The sequence below is a fragment of the Musa acuminata genome, chromosome BXJ2-10, assembly GCF_036884655.1.
Source record: "Musa acuminata AAA Group cultivar baxijiao chromosome BXJ2-10, Cavendish_Baxijiao_AAA, whole genome shotgun sequence".
In the NCBI taxonomy this organism is placed as follows: Eukaryota; Viridiplantae; Streptophyta; class Magnoliopsida; order Zingiberales; family Musaceae; genus Musa; species Musa acuminata.
In genome coordinates this window covers 22,154,818-22,178,005 of record NC_088347.1, presented here as the reverse complement: position 1 = coordinate 22,178,005, position 23,188 = coordinate 22,154,818, and the positions used below count along the sequence as shown (strand labels likewise).

The 23,188-nt window shown below is 39.3% G+C and overlaps 1 protein-coding gene across 4 annotated transcripts in view; it reads right to left on the bottom strand.

The window, feature by feature from the left end:
- Positions 1–4,645: 4,645 nt before the first annotated feature.
- The window catches only part of LOC135624495 (uncharacterized), a 48,133-nt gene continuing 29,590 nt past the window's right edge, over positions 4,646–23,188 (bottom strand). For all 4 annotated transcript variants that reach the window (XM_065128170.1, XM_065128171.1, XM_065128172.1 and 1 more), the window contains 4 exons: positions 15,680–15,902; positions 12,534–12,653; positions 10,631–11,404; positions 4,646–8,390 (listed from right to left, as the gene is read on the bottom strand). In XM_065128170.1, the coding sequence (XP_064984242.1) occupies positions 5,292–8,390; positions 10,631–11,404; positions 12,534–12,653; positions 15,680–15,902 (4,216 nt within the window). In that variant the 3' untranslated portion in view covers positions 4,646–5,291. The remainder of the gene's footprint in view (positions 8,391–10,630; positions 11,405–12,533; positions 12,654–15,679; positions 15,903–23,188) is intronic.

The following is a 23,188-nucleotide window of genomic DNA, read 5'->3' as shown; positions in this document are numbered from 1 at the left end:
TCTCCTCCCCTCTTCTATAATGATATATTACTATACTTAATTAATCATTCTCTTCTTCTCCTCCCACCTCCCCTCTTCCTCACCATCTAACTATCGGGCAAGGACATAGGAGATAATCATTCCATGTTACTATACTTAATTAACTATTATAATAGATCTAACATCATGTTATTAGAACATGTCATCACAATAGATCTAACTAGTATAACATCATGTCATAATTTTATCTGAGTGTGCAGCACAATCATAGTAATAAATAATATTTTATCTTGTCAAAGTCAACTGACAAACCACAGTGACATAACATAATGTTGGCTTGCAATGGACGATCACAATAATATAATAGTTTGCTTTACCTTATGGATGACAGCCAAAATAATAAATTTTATTAGTCTATAAAATGCAAACAAATTATGCAATATGTAATATTATGGAATATCTATATTTGCAGTTAAAGTACTTTCAGAAAATACTGTATGATTCTCTTATTAGTTATATTAATTATACAAAATTTACAATACTTAATACTCAAGTACACATAACTTCGTATACAAATTAATGAAGGGTAATCTTATGTAAGTTTATCATAGCACCGTATCATCAAAATATTACAAACTAATTAATCATCGCTCTTTTCAATGTGCAACGCGTACATGGGGTAATCAATGATTTTTTCTGCTTGGATACATTACAAACATAGAAATTCTTCGATCAGGATAATTGCATCTGGTATCTAACACTTAGCATGGTTACAGTGCATTGCGTCTAAGTAATACTTTGGTTGCGAAGGCCATACCAAGTGTGAATAGCAAGAAAGGGCAACCCCTTCTTGATTGCATGGTACACACAAGGAAAAGATTTGGATAGCAATTTGAAGAGTGTTTTTGCAGCCTTTGTCATGTGGACGGTTGATCTCCTTCATCCTCTCCCACAGATCTACAAGTTTTAAGGGATATACGATCTCGCTATGTCACACATATTTCTTACACATACAGTTTTCGGCTTTATGAGTTTTAGCGCACTAATCTTTGCATGACGAAGAAATCTTATTTCCTGTCAAAAAATTCTGAGATTTTATTTTCTATTCTTCCGCTGCGCATGTGATGTCGCCCTAGATTTTCCAACATCAATGAGTTGAGTGAATTATCATGAGATGATAATTCACTAAATCAGGAGGAGTTCTGACAAGTGTAACTCATGGCCAACTCGATATTTGGCCTAAAGGGTCACACACATATAGTGCATGTCACAACTAGAGTATTAAATATGAGATATCTTATGATCCTTTGTTTTATTGGATATCTAATAAATTCTTATTTTATTAGATCTTTTGGGTGAGACCCAATAAAAGCAAATAGTAATTATTGGATAAAAATCTATTAATCCAAGAGGCTTAGGGTGATTGAATAGAGATCTAATACCCATTAAAATATGATCTATTATGATTAAGTTGACAAGGACCTCTATAATTAGAGAGAGGCCAAATGATCATAGGTTATACCCCTTTTGGCTGCATCCTCCTGTTCTCTTCTCTCCTCCTCCTCAGTCGACAGTTCTTTGGTGATGTGCGAGGACAACAAAGAAGAGGTCGACCCTTCTTTGTTTGTTGTTACAAGGTGGAGCATGAAAGTTACGAGGATTTAAGCTGCAAAGGGAGGTGCATCGTTGAATCATTTGTCATATGGATCATCGCTAGAGCGAAGGACATCTGACCTCCTTCATTCACATACTTGGATCTATGTTTTATGGGTGAGAACATCTCACGAATCTTATGCGGTTTTTTGTTTGTTGAGTTTTTCACTACTGATCATCATACGATGTTCCTCAATCATCACACGATGTTCCTATATTACTATTTTAAAAAATTAATTTTTATTTTCTGTTGTTTTACTATGCATGTGATGCCTCCGTATGTTTCCGACACTAAGAACCTATCATCTCCATACCAAACTATCAATTTACCTACATTAGTCTTCTTCAAGCATCAATTGCTTTTAAAGTGGAGCTCAAATTCTTTTGATAGCTACCCGAATGACAAGACGGATGCTGAGGGAGAACGGAGTAGTAAAGGGAATAACCGAAACACAAGTACATCATAAGTTTCATATAGGGTCACTCAGACTTGAACATGGCCACATGTTTATGGGGTCGGTACTTCTACTGAATGTATCTAAGTTTGATAAATAGAAGCTCGGAGAATGAGTTTCCATCTTATATTTATTGAATAAAGAGGGATGCCAAATCAACTTTAGCTTGGTTGGTTTTCTTACTGAGTTCAATTTTGTACATCATATTCTCAAGACATTTGTCCATTTCTTGCAACGGGACATACATTATTATAGGATTTGTCTCGTTGTCAAATATGCTTCAAGCACATGCGAAGTTGGCAATGACCAACTTGGATTATTGTATTTTGAGTCAATAATTTGAGGTGACATAAGATTAATAGTACATCGAAATAAAATATTTAGCAATAAGAGAAAAAAATCTAGAAACAACAAGTATAGAACCTGAATACCATGTCAATGATTGTTGATCTATTTATTAAAATTTTATAATCTAAAATATTTAAATAATATATTTTTAGAATGAAACTTTTGAGTATGTCATAAAAAATATGGTGATATATATTTAAATGAATGTTATTATTGATATTTTTTTACTTAATTAAAGTTATTTATTATTACTGTTGTATTTATATTTATGTTTATGCATATTATAGTTTAATGTAATAATATAATTGTCTTGATAAAATAAATTACATCATGAAAGGTTAATAGTGTTTTGGTATATAAAAGAAAGTATAACATTGATGACTTATAATCGCTATGACTCGCATTAGTAGTTAGATTTAATATAGTATTATTGTGCTTATTGGATTTATTAGCTTGTTTTAAGATTTATGGTCATGTATAAAATATTTTTAAATATTTTTTAGAATCCAATTAGATAAATTTATTTTATTTATTTTAGTTTTAATTTTTTATATCTTACTAATTATATGATCTTATTTAATCAAATAAAATATATTATAGATATGATTGAATTCTGATGAGAGTCAATAAAAAGAAAATTCAATTAAATAGGATTCCTTATAAGATTACATTGATAGAAAGGACTTTCTTAATTATCATTCTAGAACCTTTATTATTGTCTTTTCGATCTTGCCTGATCCACTTTTCTAAATCTTATTGTGCTTGAAATTTGAATCTGCATGAATCCTAAGATAAAACCTCCATTTAGATGAGTAGAAATTCTCGAGAATAGCTTCTGATTGATTTAGATTGATTCTCCAACTTAGGTGAGTAGTTCGGTTCTTGATCCAATTTTTTTATGCCTATTGCAAACCTTATTCGACAAGATCCCAGCGACGTTCAACTTAAAAGAATACCTCAGATGAGATCATAGATAAGACAGGTCCAAGTGAGAACTCGAAGAATCATTCATATATCTTGATGGCACTCGGAGAATCCTTTGTTTATAGTAGTCGACCTGTCCTCGCTGTCTGTAGTTAGAGGAAATATTTTCTACTGTCATTCACGTTGATGCGGCGAGCTCTGCCTGTTTGAGTCTCCAATTGGCCAATCATATTTGTTTATATCACATAGCCATCTTATTCGTAAGTTTACTAATTAATACTCTCATCGGGTACAATAGATATTGTAAATCCCAACGCAAACAGTCGGTGCATTGCTTCAATGGACTCCACCAATCTATCAAACAATAGTATATTCGTATACCTACAGAACATAAAACTTGCCCTGAATTATATTGGTATACATGTGAACACCTATTAGGATACTAAAAGCATTAAGAGCCACTGTTTTCGAATGTACTAACAAATTTAGAACACTTATTTGTTGAAATATACCAACAAATTTCATTTTTCAAACCGTGTAGGGATTAAATGAAAAAGAAAAAAACCATCGTAAAATTTGGAGTTAAATTGTGGAACACAAACCACAAGATGTTCTATGATGCGACAAATAGTTTGTTCGGCGTCTTATCAGTCGAAGCCGCCATCCGTGAATGTGAGAGCTTCTATATATATAATCCAACATGGTTGGTGGTAGCTATTAGCTACGTTCTACATGGTACTAAAATCAAGTAGCATTATCTACTTAATTGACAACGACTAGCAATGCTATTGCGTGCAAGAAACATGGTTCTAAAATTTAATGGCAGACGTCTAATGCACACAGTCTCATCCTCTTGTTGACTATTCTTAGAATGATTCTTCACCTGTTCGGTGATTTAAGTAGAATGATTCTTGTCAACATGTATTTATTATCTTGAACCACCTAATCTACATAATATGCACCTTCAATTATTAATCACGTCCGTACGTATGAAAGTGACCTCACAGACGGACATCAGACTAATTCATTCATCAGAAAATTTAATACAATAAAAGACAATAAAAAATATATCATCCTATTAAAACATCAGCAAGCATCGACATTTCGACGGAACGCCGTTGTCAAGAGCAACATCTGCAGGATGCTACAGCTGATGTTGACTACGGATTTTTAGACTGCATGAGACTGACTTCCAATAGTAAGTGATGATGCTTAGGAAACAGTGAGCCAAACAACCCAAGAGACAGTTCGATTACTAGATTGATGATGTGAGATGCATACTTGGATTTTGGTCATCATAGCACTTTTTTTTCAGACAAAAGAAATTATATTTTACTAATTATAATGGAAATAAACATGGCTGTTCACATCACAGCAAACCAAAAATTGGTAGTTTTGGTGCCCTGAGGCCGTCCAATTAGCCATACCATTAGCCTCCATAAATACATGGGAGACTTTTCATTTATACAAAAAGATAAAACATTTCAGATTCTCCGAGGAGGAGAGAATACGCTGAACTAGGATGTCGATCGAGACTTCCGAATCACTTAGTCTATTAAATAAGCCGATGAAATGTGCCCACATACTTTTTCATCAAAATGTGAGACCAAGATGCTTCATAGGACAAAAATATAATGAGATATTAAATTAGAGGAGATTCTGGTAGTAATAACTGCAAAAAGGCTTCATGAAAAATTAAAACGACTACCACCAACATCCTCGATATCTCTGGATCCAGTGCCAGGATTCCAGTTCATCCGAGTCGAATAGCAGCATTCGTTGGTGCCTTCATCGGTGTAGATAACTTCAATGGAGCAGGAGCCTTGCTCCTAAACCCATTTTGGGGGCAGTTGCCATATGCCTCGGGACAAAAAGAGACCGTACAAGGATCATTCAACATTGTTGCGTAATATTGCTAGCATCGGATGTGCTTCATGTCCCGATACTGGCAACAAAGGGAACAAGACGCTTGAAGTCCCTCTTCTTTCCGAGCGCACAACTGTCCAGCACACGACTAAGAAGCAAACGAGTATTCTGAAGTGCCACCTCTCCTGCCGACAAACCACCATCAGTCGTTGACCCAGCACCTTGAGCTGGTAATCCAGTTCCAAATGCAGATCCACCCAAATACTGTAGGGTTGCATTTCGTGCCTTGAATGAGCTCTGTGGTGCCAACATACCGTGTAAGACTCTGTCACTTGCATCATACTCGTTTTCGTTTGATCCCAGATCGTCCATGTGGCCACCAGCAACACTGCTACAACTTTGCAGAAGTGCTTCCAGAACACCAAGCGCCTCCCAACATAATGTGCTCTCGACAAGCTGTGAGACAACAGCATACACATGTGGGCTCTGTGCCACATCCATTGGAGTCTTCTGCAGCAGTGCTTTAAGCGTCAATAGTACCACCCTCTGGTAAGCCAGAGGACCCTTCTCAAGCAGCCTTAGCAAATGACCAAATGCTAAAGATGAGTGTTTGGGGAACCATGCAGAACAAATTGGTGGAGATACACAGGCAAAGAGGTCCTCACTGGATGTGATCTCACCGTGAGAATAAGCTAGAAACACTTCAGCAAGATCATCTAATGCTTTTGCACGACACCAAAATGAAAGGTCAGAAGCAACAGAGCATGCTTTCTGGTACTGAAGTCGAAGAGGTGTAACCGAGTCTGTGGCAATCGGATCCTTCATTAGCTGTAAGGCAAGCCAGGGCAGTAAGCCTGTGGTGTGCATTAAAAGCCGTGTCTCCGGGCTCCCATATATAGAGTCGCAGTAAGGAACAGTCATTCGAGATAGCACCTCGATTGCAGAACCATGACTGACAGTGGACATAAGTCCCTTCAGCACAAGAGGCTGCACACCTTCAAATGCTGGCACCTTTCCACCCTCTTTAGGCAAAGATTTCCCACAAGACCGTAATTCTTCCCTGTGAAGCTCTGCTGCATCACAATTGTAAGTGTCAAACTCGTCGCGGGGCATGCTGGACAGCAACACATTTTCAGTTGTCTGATCATGGAAGGACAGACGATCAATTATTCGGGAAAAGAGCTCGAGCACCTGGCAATATATGTGCACAAAGTCTGTGTGCATCATAGCAACACAACCCCAGAAAAGCTGGGGGTAGAGGATTACCTTCTCAGGTTCCATGATCTCTACCATCACTTGCATTGTCAAGAGAATCTCCATTGCAAAGCCAAGAACTGCTGGAACAGGATTTCCCAGGCACCTGTGGAGGCAACGGAGAAGTAACACGCAATTCTCACTCTTTACACTAGGCCGCAGAGCCCTATATATCTGATAAGAACGGCAAGCGAGGTGTCTAGACGTGCATTCTGTTGCCCACTTGAGTGCTTCCGCACCCCATGTCTCCCGAAGATCCCCTTGGAAAAAAATGGCATCCACCATGCTCAGTACAAGTGCCGAAAGCAGTGCGGTGCTTGGTAGTTCAGTTCTCACAAGAGTTGGATCCTCATTCTCCCACATCAAAGTGCCACGCTTGGCCTGAATGTACTTTATTAAGCTAAACAGCTTCTGCTTATTCTCTCTATCACCACTCTCAACCTTATACAGTTCTAGATGCCGACCAGCAAGTGAATAGAGTAAATTGACAAGCAGATTCTGAGAATGCAGGAGCACAATGTCTTCTGAGCTATCCATGGAGACACAAGTAACATGAAAGAGCAGTGGCAAGTGTTCACGAAAATCCTCATCATTCTCATAAGCAATTTCGGCAAGTAAAATCAACGCTATGTCTGCACGGGATAGTAAGTGTTGTTGATGTCCCTGCAAAGCTGATTGGAGCTCACTGGCACTAATTCCTTGAAGTTCAATACCCCCAAGATGCAAAATATCCTCACCAGAGTTAGGTGTATCAATTAGGCAATCTACACTGTCACGTGACATATGGTGGCTCCTTAAATTACCTGTTGAATTCCGAACACTCATCAATGGCCCTGACAAGCTCATCCCTGGTATGTTCATAAGTGCTGGAAGGAGTTGCCCTGACCGACCAGTGGAAGGAGCAATAATGTTACCTTCAGGGTGCAATGGACTCAGAGGGCCTGAGATACTCCGGCCTGTTATTGCTGAAGTCCGCCAGTTCAGGTTACCGCCGGTGTTTCTATGTGGCCCATCAAGGGAACCACGAACAAGCAAAGGCGACATGTGAGGTTGGCTGTCCGCAATAGTTGTGACCTGAGAAGTTGTGGGGCCTTGAGAAAACTCCAAAATAAAACTTGCCAAAGGATCATCCTTGCTAGGCCTAACTGGATCCTCAATCTCCTCCAGCATTCGCTGTGACAACTCACAAACCAAGTGATCAATGGTCTGTTGTGGGCAAATGCGTGCAAGATATAGACTAACACGTTTGGCTACTGAGAAATATGTAGCAAATGCTCCAGTTATCTCTGCTGATGTATTAGAATCACAGTCTTCAATCCCTTTGGTGATCAAAAAACCAAGGACTGGAATGATATTCCGGTTATTGCTAGCAACAGTGCTCCACAGCTTCTCTATTTCATCAGGAAATTGATCACCATGTTTCCACGTCACATAGTAAAGGCTTTTCAATAATCTTTCACCCCAGCCAGATTCCTTAAGTTTCAAGAAGTTCAGATTCTCAATCCAAGGAGCCATGCATGTTAAGACCTGATGCTGTGCAATAATGTCCACCGCATCAAGCTGTCGTTGCATAATTTCCTCGCACAGGAGTTCACTCAGCTCAGGATGGTCTTTAGCAAGTTTTGAGGAAAGCTTATATTGAAATTGTTGATAGGAGTCTGGTAGGTTTCCAACCACTGATGCCTGATAACGCCCTGTACCCTCAAATTCATCTTCAGCCCATTCACGGACAGAAAGGGTTTCCAACATTTGAAGGGCATCGTCACGAACTTGTTTTGACTGATCAACTACCTTATAGAGGATCAAACTTACCAGTCTCTGGATCTGACACTTTGGAATTTCTTCGCACATATAGACTTCAGCTAGTACACTAAAGTAACCATCTGCTATTGAAGAATCTGGAGAGTAGCACTGTGCCATGGTAAAATAATTTCATAACATGACAAATGGGCTCAACACTGAAGAAGGAACATAACAAAAGATAATATGAAATACAGGTTTCTAAAATCACCAGCATGGTAGTCAGTACTCCTGGTATTCCTGAATAAGGATCTTGGTTGTGTTCAATTATGGATAGGAAGCAAAAGCTACAAATTTTTTATAAAATTATAACGTAAGAATGTGTCTTGGTTCATATATAATGCCATGCACATTATTTAGAGCGAGGGTAGCATATTACGATCCAGTTATTCACTATATCCCAGTAATCTGGAAGACACCTGGGGAAATGGAGCAAACAAACTAACAAATCTTGCCAACATGGTAAGAAAGGCATGTAGTCAGTTGCTTGTTTGATTAATGAATTAGGTAACTGTGTCTAGATTATAAGAATTTGACCATGCCATTTTGACCCTGAACTGAACACATATTATCTATAAATTATGAAGTAAATCGACTATGTTAAAAGTAATCGAGCAGAAATTAGAATATGCAGATGATAGATGAACAAAAATGGCTCTTAAGAATAGGTGATAGCCATTTTTTACCCTCCTTTGATTAATGCCCAACTGGAAACCGTACAGCTCATGCATTCCTTTTTAACAGGCTATGATCAGCCCACGAAGGCATCCTTGGGATAATTTCATAGTTCCTAACTTCCTACAAGGTGATTCAGTTCATAAATTTTACTTCCTTTTGCCACATTTCACTCAAGAGGCTAAAGGAAGATAGCGTGACCATTTGCAAAGGCCAACTTAATCCTCTTCCTCAGGAAACCAATAATTCCAAGAGATTCCATGTATTATTCATGTATGACCCATACTAGATCTGACCAACTGTCCATCTTACCTCCTCTACATTCTAGACAGCTCATCTTCTTATTTCTACATTCTTGTTTCAGTATTCTTTCAGTAAAATGTTTTGGTCCTAGTCCTTGTTGAGCCACTGGTTCAAACACGATTGACTATCATTATCGATTGAACAATTAGCTAGAGCTGCTAGAACTATATCAGCTGATTGCTAAAGAGGCTAAATTGACCATGTTAAGATTTCCCCTTGAGGAGGTCCATTTGATATCTAAAAACTACTCAAGAAAAATTGGCACGGTGGATAATGTTGGGGTCAATAGAAAAAGATCTGGTAGACTCAGAATAGTGTTGGTAACGTAAGCATCGAGCAGTAATAATAGTTATGAATGCTGAAAAGGTAACCATTGTGCAGTAATAATAATTATGAATGTTGAAAACCATCCCCAACAGGAAGGTTAGGGGATGCATTGATATTGATGGAAGAGGGAATCAAAGTGATCATAAATGAATAAGTGTAGAAGTGAAGAACCCCATGGAAGGAAGCTTAAGCAGTGAATGGTCAGGTTCCTATAGCCCATGGTCAACAGAATTAATAATCAGGGACTGACAAACTTGAAAAACTACTATACTATTACTTTAAACTAAAAACAAATAAATTCAATGGGCATCTTTAAGACATTGTACTGAGTCTATGTAGCAATTAGACTCTCTGAACAACACAACATGATAATTTCCTCTGTATTCAGACCTCATGAGAAGCAATTCATACATAGATTCTTAAAAAGGTTATTTTTATTTCACGCAAATAGAAATGAAGTCTTATACATTTTGTGGCAAACAAATAATGGGTAAACTGAAAATTTCTCCTAGCTTCTTAAAAAATATATGTTCTTTATGTTAAAATGAACCTTTTTGACATTGCATTTTTGGCCTAATCACTTTTCTGCATTAACGAATATTGTCATTCATTAACAACAAATCTGATGTTGCAAAGCAGGTAATGGCATATAATTTATGCATTTGAAATCAGTGAAATGAAATATAACAATTATGCAAAAACTGTAATATAACAAAATGTACAACATGATGCATCTCTAGGAAGCTGTATAATACAAGTGTCGCAACTTTTAAGGCATGATTTATGTTTTGATCAGATATTTAAGGCTCAACCAAGGATTTTCTACTAATGGTTAGCATTTAAGTTTTTCTCATTGCTTGAAGGAGCTTTTCCAATCTTAATGCAAAACTTGAAAATGAATTGCTATAGTTGAGTTTGATTATACTAATGCTTATTGACTGTCATTCATAGGAGGTTTATTCACCTTGTTTTTTGTGCAAAGACATTTAACTTAACATATAAGATGCAAGATGCTAAGGAAGATATGGAGAGGAGATGAAACCTACTTGGTCAATACAAGCAGGAAATAGCTCCAAATTTGTCTGGAGAAGATTTTTTAATGCAGTTTTTGCTAGAAGAAGGCGGAGATGTCCACTTTTCTGTTTATCTCGTCCTGCACTAACACGTCCTCCATCTCCCGTGTATTTTGTGTATGATGGAGTTCGTGGATCTGCAGGTGAAAACCCAAATGGTGCCCTATAAGCTGGTTCCATAAATAAATTGTTGATCCAAGATATAACCCGACCAGTCATCTTTCTGGCATTGTCATCAAAAGAAGGCCCATATAAAAGAGAGGCAATGGCATTCATGGAGGCCCACTGCACTGCCTCCACTTGCTCAAAAACCTCCTTATCGAAATTGAATTTATCTATTGACTCCCTTGATCGGTTGTGCTGTCCCAACTTGTAGCGCTCAATTTCTCTGCGGTACTCACTAATGTTTTCAAGTGACCATGTGCTGCCTGTATCATCACACCAACTAAGAAGAAGATCAAAAAGCTTCTTACGAATTCTGACATCAAACTTATCAGACTTTGACTCCACAAATTCTGGAGCTAAATATCGTATCACAGAAGCTAACGCATAACGGAGAGGCTGCAATTCCTGAAAACTATCAGATTGTGATGCGCATATGTGGCGGTATGTTTCTTCAATAAATTTCAGAAAATGTAGTCGCAAAATAGCTTTCCGACTAAGCATCCCTGGCCAAACTTTCTCAGCGATTGTACGATATATGTTTGCAATGTGTATGCGAAGATCCTCACGGCGGGACTTCTGGTTCTGCATGCACATACTTGATGAGATGTAGTGAATACATAATTTCTAACACCTAAGCACATATGTTTTTAGTGTTAGTTTAAATACTCATTTAGTAGAAAAGAAGCTTTCTTTTAATTCAAACTTAAGGACATTTAAATAGCACTTATCATTTAAAAACTTGATAGCTCTTTTATTGGCTAATATGATAAACAGCAACACTTCATTGGTCTGCCTGGACAAAAATCAAATGTTCAGATAAACTAAAAAGTTGTTTATGCAGAGGTGGGAGAGAAAACAAATAATAATTTAAATAGGCCATGTCTTTTTTTTTTTTTATTAGCCAAACATAATTGGTGAGAGTTTTTATAGAAATGTACCACATAATGACTATAATTTCTTTATATATCTTGATAAACTGGCAGAGTAGTATAGACACCAGATGAATTAGAAGAGGTATCTCTGAAAAGAAAAAGGTGGGCAATGTGAGACTAACAATAGAACAATGGAATATACAAGGCAAAACAATAAAGAACTTCATTCAATCAACTGCTCCAATACAATTTGGTCTGACTAATATGTTTAATCCATTCAACACTATTGCCAAAGATGATAAACTCGCCCTGATTCAGAAAAGATAAGAACAGCTAGGTGAATTTGTATGTGGTTCTTTCATCAGTGCTACTCTGAAACAAGACCAGATCCATGCCTATAATCAGAATGCAAATTAAAGCTGACCCAATAACTAGTGTAAATAGGTTTTTCACCATGTCATAGGTCAACCAAGCAGATTTCCCAAACTCCAACATTCCTATACCAAAAGAGAACTAGGGCAATAGGTAATCATAAATATGAATGCTTCCTTGTAATTTGTTCAACAAAGTAAAGAAATCATGTCATTGTGTCGATTGAAAATTTAGGCAAATTAAGTACTAAAGCACGAGAAGTTATGCAAAACTTAGCAATTAACACGATATCTAACATATCTCTGTGCAACAGCCAGCACAACAGTACACTTCAATTTATCAAGAATAATTTGAATGCAAGTATACTCATGGACTTCCCTTAAAATATATACAAAGACACTTGACCAAAGTGGCTTATATACCCATTAGGCCATTACAATAATTAATTCAGGCAGTAAATCATGTACCTTCCATTTTGACTTTCCCTCTGCTTCTGACGAAACTTCCTCAACAAATGATGCAAGCTCACCAAACATTGTTTCACATACTTCCAGGTTTGAGTGGCCAAGAGCAGTGATAGCTGCATGCTAGACCAAAAATATAGTAAAGCACTATTAATGATCACCAGGTGGCATAAGCCAAATTGGAAAATGCAAGAAGAGATAGTACTGATGCCTCTTCATCTTAAATTGCTACCAACCTTTTTGCCTTTTTTTTTCAGAAAGCAAATACTTACAAAGGATATCAGATGCCCAAATATAATAGATTACATGAGCATCCACTTATCAGCATCGGTTACATGGGCATGGACACCAATCCCAATAACTTGAGGACCAAGTAAACGTCAATTAATGAGTCTACCACTAGATAGATGTATGGAAGTAGTAGATAAGAAAGCTGGGGTGACTAAAAGTAAATAGAGGCAATCCAAAAACCAAATGCCAAAATGGAAATAGGAATCGAAGCATGCCAACAAGCGGTGGAATCAGTTGGAAGTTGGAGAGTGAGGGGAACTAGATTCAATCAAAGAGCCAGACTATCAGTAAGGAAAAAGGGCCCTACAGAAGATAAGGCAACATCAATATGTCAGCTTATGAGAAATGAGTGGATGTGGGGGGTGATCAACAAGGAAAATGGCTGGTTGGACTAAATGAGTAGGAATGAGATGGAGAAGGGGGCATACAAGATGAAGCCAAGAAATGTAGGTGATCGCTATTCATGTGTTAGCTTTAACAATTTTAGTTTATGTATTACCATATGAGTTACACCAACTTTGACCTCTATTAGATCAAACTGGTTATGGATCTCAAATATTTTAACTAGTCAATGGATGAGCATTTGTTCATCCAACAATACCTACAACTCGAGTTACCATATTGAGCATTAATTACTAGATAACCTATTGTTGGCTGACAACTATATTGTTGTACATTGGGTCATTATGTACATAATATATTGAACCTTTGACATATTTGCTCCTCCAATTTAGGGTTAAATATGACATAAAAAGTTTGAAAATCAATACATGGGTCAGGGATGAAATGAAAAATGTTTGTCCAATAGGCAAGGCTCCTACAATTGCAAGATGTACAAAGGATCTATGTATAATTAAAATTTATATCTAGCATATCATTTATATGACCTACTATTAGTTTGATTTTCATGTTTAATCATTTTACATATTAAAAAGTATTTTAACTATAGTGATATCTTTTTTCTCAAATATATATATCTTTCAGAACATTTTACTTCAAAGTATTTTCATATTTCACAATTAAATAGAAACTAATATTCAGTATATTTAACAATTTGTCAAAAGATCAAGAAATTATGTTTTTACTCACGTTGCACTCCAATCTCACAGAGACGGCAACAAGCAGGATAATGACATGAGAGAAGGGCAGCACTGACGATAAACAATGGACAATAGTAGATGTAGAAATATTGTTTTTCTCTTCCTTTCCTCTTCATGCCTTCACCCATTCTTCAGCTGCCACTTTTTTTTCTTTGCAAATCGAATATTGACTAAAATTGGCCAACAAAGGCTTGGATCAGCCTACTCAAACCAAATTTTGGCTAGTTTTAACAGGTTCCAAATGGATCAGTCAGATAACAAAGTGTTGTGTTGGGTAGACATAAATGCAATGGGGGAAGATCATTCTAGGCATTATAGGTTGTCAATTGTCACATCCCATGGTAAATTATGCTGAAGGCCAAATTACAAATAGTAACCTTTCGCAAAAGAGAAACAAGTACTGCAAAAAATATAAAGACAAAAGGCCTTTTTCCAAGTATTGTAATGAATTTGATCAAATTTGATAAGTTTGTCTTTGTTTCTAATTTTTTTTCCCAACAAAAGGATTAAAAAGTATACAACCTATAAATTCTCAATAGCAAAGTTTGGAATACTTTTGACAAAATATATGTGATTTTTGTCTGCAAAGGTGATTCTGAAGGCATCCCTTATAGGCATGAGCTTTCAGTACATGAGCTTCCGGTACTTTCAACAAAATACATGAGCTTTCTTTCGATACCTAGGACCTTCGAGGCTTCAACCACTTTCTACACTATTTACTTTCCTTTCTTGTACACTTGAAGGCATCCCTTGTTGAGGAATTTAATTACAAAAATTTAATAGGGCAAGTCATGGTTTCATAATAATGTTGCTCCATTGAGATCTACATGCCAAACCATTGAGATCTACATGCCAAAGATTCTGAAAGAACCCCTATAAATAAGTCAGGATATCTTTCAAAGCCTAGTATCTGAGAAGCCTCGTATTGGCAAGAAGCTCACTCATTTAGCCACACTTTCTAATTCTTATTTAAGTAATCACATTGTTTATCCTGCAATGGCTCCTTGTAGTTGCACAAATTAGCATTAGATGATTCTTTTGGAATTCAATAGATAAAAGTAGAAAGTTAAAGTACACTATTATAATACAATATACATATCACATGTACCAATGATTTACCTTGCTTTGTTCTTTCAGAGATTTCTTCTCACACATCAAGGGAAACCTTATTAATCCCTGAATGTATTGGAAAATAACCTAAATACACTTTAAGTTGATAATCATCAAAAAGAGTATAATCACATAGTTTATAGCTTTATATAATTCCAATCCTCTCATACAATTCTAGTTTTGGATGGACACTATGAAGCCTCTCAAATGGTTCACCCACCTGGCCTTGAATATGTGATTGGCCAGTAAAACACCATTCACAGCCAAACAAGTGTGCAATAGGATGCATGAGGCTTTTGCAAGGATCAAACATGCATACGCTTCGGAAAAAAATATATATATGCATAGGCTCCACAGTATCTCTCCTTATGGTATATCAAACTCAGCTCATAAAAATCTTCATGTGAAGACAAACATATCACAGAAAAAATCAGCTTGATACTTGTAATAATACCCAAACGTTTTGATCCCATTTTAATCTGCTGTAACTTAAACCTCTGGTTATAGCATCAGAAAAAATTGTTGGTGCAGCATGCTTTTGTTTAGACTAGCAATGACTTGTAAGCACATATCACTGTGCATCTTCAGCAAGGTTGTAAATTTGTTGTCAAAGATAATATCTGACAGTGGAAGTAACCTTGTACTTACAGTGTATATTTCAGATCCATGTCTAAGTGCTGGGAATATGAGATGAAAAAGCTCCTTAGCTGCTGTAAAGGCCCGGTCTTCTCTGTTATCAGTTGGACAGGAGCATGCAAACATAGCATACATTAACCATTGGTCAAGTTTGTTTTCTGCATCTTGTGACTGATAAGCCTTCCCACCTAATTCAACAGGTGTAACAAGTGCAAGCCTACGTATTACCTCCAGCCTGAGAATTATTAGCTATAAATGAATATCAAATTACCTGAAAATTACTAGCATAACTAATAAATACTCCATAGCTTGTGATAATTAGTACTATTTAATTACTGTATACTGAGAGCTTCAAATGATAGACTAGTAATAACCAGGGCTGTCTAATGTTGGCTACTGAGTGATGCTAACAATGAAGTTAACACCGGCATAGCAATCCAAATTACAAAGACAATTTCCTTCACTTGGAGGAATTAATGATTTTGAACGAAAAATATTTTCTACATGTCAGACAACTCGTCAGCAAGAAGTTTTAAAGTAAAAAAAATAAGATTTTCCATTTAAACCACATATTTTATTTTTCTCTTGCATCACTTACATTAGCATGTTAGTTAATTATCACACAAATAATAAAAGACTCATATAGTGGTCAAACTCTATGAATATAGATTTGAAATATTAACTGATATAATGACAATAGATATCAATATTATAAATTTGCAAGTCTTCCATAATATTCTAAACCATAGTTATTAGCCCAGACTGGACCAGCCAGTCCGCCCATAAAAATCAGGAACAGGTCACTTGGGCAATCGGAGTCACTAATCAGACTGTTTTATCTATATTGACCATAATGCCTTAAATATAGATTCTCTTATGCTTTCTTAAAGTGTGCATCACTCGATCCCTCTTTCTAACCCACCCCCTTTATCATCCCCTCTTCTAAATCCTCTCAGCCCTTTGTCATTAATGTTCTCCTCTTCTCTTTTGTTGTCCTCCTCTTGATTTCGTCATTTATTTCATCCTCTCTGTCATTCTTTCTTTTTTTTCTGTTTCTGTCATGGTTCTTTTTGTAGTTGCTTTCTTTCACAATCATTCAATTTTCTTCTGCCAGAACCTCACCTCATTTGTTATTGATATATTCTTCTGTTAGCTAACATATTCGAGCTCAGATTTCTACTTTTGATCATCAAATTTCATGAATTCTTTATATGATAAAGAAAGATTTTGCAAGGATATTTTTATTCTTAATTTTTGGTATCTTTACTGTAAAATATTTTTTTATCTTTATATATAATATATAAGCATTATTTATGTTTAAATATTTCATATCAAACCCACAGTCCAACCCCGTGACCCACTAGTCCAACCAGTGCACCAATGACTCATACCTACTCCTGAGTTTGGTAACTATGTATGACTCAAGGTTTCCGAACTCATGACCGACTAATCTGGTAACCATCAGTCATACAATGAACGAGTGACATCCCAGTATAGCTCAAACCTAAAAACCCCAACCAGACTCATAGGGTCAGAGGCATCCTTACCTTGGTCAGGCAACAGAGGGTAACAAACCAAGGTTCGCCGTACCGTACCGTACCGGCGTTTCGACCTGAGCTCGGTATGGTATGGTACCGGTGTACCGGGTGGTACATCAGGGCGTACCGAGCTGTCACGGACAAACTTCGAAACAGGATGTTTGATGTAATGCTTATGTATGTCCGTGTCTTTTGGTATGTTCATACCTTATACAGCATGTAGAGGGGCAGCCGAAGGCTTAATAGTCCCATTTTAATTGGGTTGGTAGCCTCTTTAGGCATGTAAATAAAAGTTGTGTCATGTGGACACGTGCGAAGGATTCTCGGTCTGTAATGGACCATTTTACCCTTTGTTGTGCAACTGCTCAGAGCTTGTAAAGTCTATTTGTAATTTGCATTGTCTATGAAGTGTTTTTCGGAGATGTTTGATTGTGGATCCCGATTGAGGCGTTCTCTCTAACCCGTTCTCTCTTTTGTTGGTCCTAAGGGACAATGGGAGGCTTCGGGGAGGCTGACCTTTACGGACGGACACGCAAGGGTGCCGCACAACTTAGGCAAAACCAGCTAAGTCCGTGACAGATGGTATCAGAGCGGGACAAGCACTCATAGAAACACTTAGCATGCAAACGTGGGGGACCTAGCAGGGCTGCGTTGAGGGCAGTCAGCACACGCGCGACCGTTTGGGGGAAAACGAACATGGAGATGTATGGAAAAGAGTCGCTCAAAGGAGCGGGCATCTGAGATTGGCAATCAGAGGATTGGCCAACCCTTCACGTAAGAGGCACCACGAGAACAGACAAGCTTGGAAGAATGCGGAGCGCACAAAGGTTGGGATGGCTGAGTTTGAGCTACGGCTCAACGTTGACAACCATACTTGATGGTGCTCAAGGCAAGCGAGGCGCTTGGCAAAGGATGAGACCAGGCAAGGTGGAATAAGTTGCTTAGCGACCGAAAGAGTTGTGCAAAGCTCACAGAGGTGAGGGGAATTCCTAACTCGAAGAATTCGGTACTCATGCATGGGCTTGTATGCGGACGATGAACTGTTTGTGGCCATCCCAAGGCGACCGAAACTCGGCGCCATGGAGCATTGAAACTTTCTCTTCGGCATGTGAAGGATACGTCCGTAGGAGGTTGAAGTGTGCAACGAGTTTAGCATGTTGCTAGGCCTTGAGGGGTGCAGCGGGAGGCTATATTTACATGAAGTCACAATCTAGCAAGTAAGTTTGCAGGAGGCAGAACAATGCACAGTTTGTTCAGCAGATCGGAGTAGTCCAAGGGGATGGTGGTCTCCGAAACGAAGAGAGATATTGCTCCAACGGGATAGTTATCCAAGAGGGATAAGTCCCGGCTCACATGTTGAGGAGGAGTACCTCAACAAACAACAACTCCACAAAGCTCAATGGATTGAACAAGTGGCGATGAGTTGTCGCATGATCTCGCTCGAGAGAATGCATTGGTGGATGCATTGCGAGATCAAGTGGGGGAGCGACCCAAAGCAACTCAAAACGAAGGCACACTTGGAGTCGATATGGAGATCGGACTTAAGGGAGAGCTGACCCATGGAATGGTGGGCGCGAGGGCCACCATCGACTCAATGCAAAAGCGAGGAGCGGAGCAACTTGGGTGTAACTTGGCGAAGTACCCAAGCCGCATGAAGGGAGCCAGCATAGGAGTTGGAACATGGAGCAGAGGCACAGTGCTTTCCTTAGACGGAGGTCAAGGACATGAACTCTTACAGAGGCAAGAGTAGGATCATGTTGTTCCATGGGTCCTTCATTCTGACGGAGTGGACTCATCTTGCATAGCGCCAAAGACGAAGGGAGCTTCTGGGCACATGCACCTTATCTTGGGAAACCATTTGATGGAGGAACTAAGGCGACTCAATTTGCGGAGGCGAAGTTGGGTTCAGAAGGCCTTAGCACGGGGCAAGAGGACGCAGAGGCGGGTACTATTGAAGAATATGCCACAGTGTTGTCATTCAAGTTGCTAGGCAGGAAGCGGTGCGCAGCGGAGATTGTGCTGGTAAGGGCAGAGGCCCAGGATCCAGACAATGGTGCACAAATTACAGTGAAGTCGGTAGACTTCGGGAGCTACTAGGCGACGGACTGTCCTAGAGCGGTGCTTCATCTAGGTGTGACCTAAGAGTGGGGGGATGAAGGTCGATTGCCAAAGGAGCGAACAAAATCGAATATGGAAGAGACCCTGCAATGTATTGGCAGAGGCCACACATTGAGGGTTCACAATTCGAGTTTATTCCACAATGATCAGAATGCAATGGAGATGTCACCAGGAGGCGACATGGTGCAGCGGATCGTGGTGGAACAGTTCGTGGCAATGCGATACACACGATCTAGTCCCGTGAGGGACTAGATCATACGGAGGTATGATCGGGAGCTATTGGAAGCTCCACTTCGGTGAACAACACGACGGCAAGAAGGACTATGGATTCAAGGAGTGAAGGCCATGGTACCGCAGAGGCGGGTCTTCCGGGCGTGCATCGAATTTTGCATCGGATGAAAGCCTTGGTCGTCAGCATATGGGGGCTGTGCTCCACCAAGGGAAAAGTTCGAATGCAAGTACCAGTGAGTCCCAAGGGAGGGACTTGATCATGCAGAGGTATGATCGAAGCAGCTGGAGAGTTGGACTGCTCCAGAGCTCATATTCGCTTAAGGGAGCTCGACAAATCAGAGGACAAGGTCGAGTAAGCGAACGTTGCTACCAAGGAAGCTAAAGAGAACAGAATCGGTGCAATTCCTATAATGCGATGGCAGAGGTCCTGCATGAGAGTTGCAGTCTGTCTTTCCATCGACCAGAGGGAGCTGCTTGGAGAACACAGAGGTGTTGAAGCAGGGGGTCGAAAGGGACGAGGAAGCGACGACGAGTCCAGAGGGACTTAACTACCCAAAATCAAGCATCAGTCAGAATAGAGGTGGACTCAAAGGAGTGCCACGGAGACATATCTACTGATCGTGAAGAAAAGGGATGCAGATGCGAGGCGACGGATAGTAGGGTCATGGGCATGACAGCGCCATGGTACCGCAGAGGCGGGACTTCCGTGAAAGTCATTGATCCCTTGCTCTCACGGAGGGAGAGCGCTTGGTCGTGAAAGGGGCGGAGGAGGTGGAGCATGTAGAGGCAAACTCCAAATACCGGGACAAGGCTGAAGGGCAAAGGCCGGGGAACTTCATATGACCGGTGTCAATGAGCTTCTCATCAAGACAGTCGAAAGTGAATGACTTCGGGTCATGCAAGAGTGCACGACCAAGGAACGAAGCAGGCAGTACGCGGTGCTGTACCTTTGCTACTCAGTGGAGTAGGCGGCAGGGTTGATGGAGAAGACGGTACAATCCCAGAGGCGACCTCATCTATCAAAGAATTACACTAAGTTAGGGTGAAAACTTCCCGCATTCCAGAAGTTCGATGGCATTGAGAAGGTGAATCACAGTAGCTAACTTAACACAAGGAGTGCAAATACTTCAAGTGCTTCAGAAGTGTGAGAAAAGAGCAGGCGAAGGCCAGTAACAAGCTCGATGCATGAAGTACAACCTCAAGGAGGCGGGCGAAGTCAAGTAACCTTGGCCTTCTCAACTCTTAAGAGAATGGGCGAAACCGAGTACCCCAATTCTCTTATCTATCCAGCAGAGGAGCTCTGCACAAGTTCAAAGACCCTACGAAGATAACGAAAGACAATAGTTGTCAAATCCTCACCAACGGTGATCAGTGCTACTGAGAGTAGATTGTCCGCTTCATTTCCCAACGAAATGCCAATCGAAAGCGGAAGTGATGTGAACCTACTTGGATGTGACAACTAAGTGAAAGAAGAGTCAATGAGCAAATTTTGTGGAGGAAGGACCCGAAACTTCAGAAGTTTACGAGACGATGCTCGTTAAAGCTCCAACAAGCATCCACCCAGTTCAAGCAGCATGTGGAATTTGAGAGACTGGCGCAGTAAGGATGGTCTTTTCCTTCATCTGGGGGATTCGCAGGAATCAACAAGGATCAGCACAACTCAGCCAACCCCACACCAGAGTCAGAGTCATTGGTGAGTTGAAGCAGCATGACGGATCAAAGGTTCGACGACTCAAAATCAGCAGCGGAGAGCAGTTAGGAGCCAGGAGGCACATTACAGCTGGAGCGGAAGATTGAAGACTCAGCAAAGGCGAGGAGTTGCAGTGTTTACAAAGGCTTCGACGAGGACGTCAAACGAATAAGTGGGGGAGAATGTCACGGACAAACTTCGAAACAGGATGTTTGATGTAATGCTTATGTATGTCCGTGTCTTTTGGTATGTTCATACCTTGTACAGCATGTAGAGGGGCAGCCCAAGGCTTAATAGTCCCATTTTAATTGGGTTGGTGGCCTCTTTAGGCATGTAAATAAAAGTTGTGTCATGTGGACACGTGCGAGAGATTCTCGGTCTGTAATGGACCATTTTATCCTTTGTTGTGCAACTGTTCAGAGCTTGTAAAGTCTGTTTGTAATTTGCATTGTCTATGAAGTGTTTTTCGGAGATGTTTGCTTGTGGATCCCGATTGAGGCGTTCTCTCTAACATGTTCTCTCTTTTGTTGGTCCTAAGGGACAATGGGAGGCTTCGGGGAGGCTGACCTTTGCGGACAGACACGCGAGGGTGTCGTACAACTTAGGCAAAACCAACTAAGTCCGTGACAGAGTGGTACACCCTGGTGTACCAAACAATTTTATACTTTTTTCATACTGTAGCACTATAGCGGTATCGGGCGGTCCGCATACCAGTAACCTGTCGGACCGATACGTACTGCCCGGTACGGGCAGTAGTATGGCAGACCTTGTAACAAACAAACCTGATAATGGCTGAAAGCTACAGACAGCCCTCACTTTGGCTGGACTGGCCAATTAGACCAGATATTGTTCTAACATGCTGGGAAGACTTCAATCAAACTCGGATTGGCCAGGACAATAGATGTACTGATTAGAAAAGTCTAGAAGATAGCTTTTGGGTTCAACGAGTGCTATCCAAGGAAAAGAATAGATCAACAATCCCACATCAAATAAGAAAAGGAAAGCTGGCTCATCCAAGTTGGGAAACCCAACTCAGGCTCTAAAAGCAGAGAATAGAAAAGGTAGGGAAAAGACTTGAGTAAAATAGTTTCTAAAATAGTTCAGTATTATACAGTTTAGATAGTTTTTTTTACACTAGTTGATTGTAGACATATGTGCTTCTAAGACTTGAAGGGTATGCATGAATTTTCTTCTCTTAAGCAGTCTTTTACATAAAACATTTATTTAGGATTAATCTTAGCAGTTATCAGCAGTTCACTTTTCCCTTCCTAACATATAGAATGCCTAACAGGAGGAACCATAACCTATCAAATTAGAGAATAAAAGGAAAATAAGAGGTGTTTGGACTCTGAACTATGAAACAAGGTTTGAAATATTGTACCGTACCAGCATTTCGACATTCGCTCGGTACGGTATGACCGTATACCGATGGTATACCGCTCAGTATAATATATATATATATATAAGATTTTTTTTATATAAATTATTTTTATAAAAGGCGACGTCGTATCGCATCGGGGCGACGTCGTTAAGGCGACGTGACGTCGCTTTAAAATATATATATATATATATATATATATATATATATATATATATATATGTCATCTGGTAACGGGCGGTCCGTGTACCGGTCAACTAACGGACTGATACGTATCGCCCGGTATGGACAGTATTATTCGAAACAGTATACCTTGCTCTGAAACATAGAGAAGAAAGATCAAAAAGAAAATGTCAAAGGTGATCTATATTCTATACCACCATATTTGTATGTTTAAGAAGTTACAAAAGAAGCAAGAGAACAAGAATAGAAGAAAAATAGAAAACATGAATTCCACATCTCCTTGGAATAAGCATAGTTCTCTTGACTAATCAAAATTTAGCACACCTAGACTTAACGTAGAATAAATTTCCACTAGTTGATGAAGTTAAATAATTTAAGTTCAC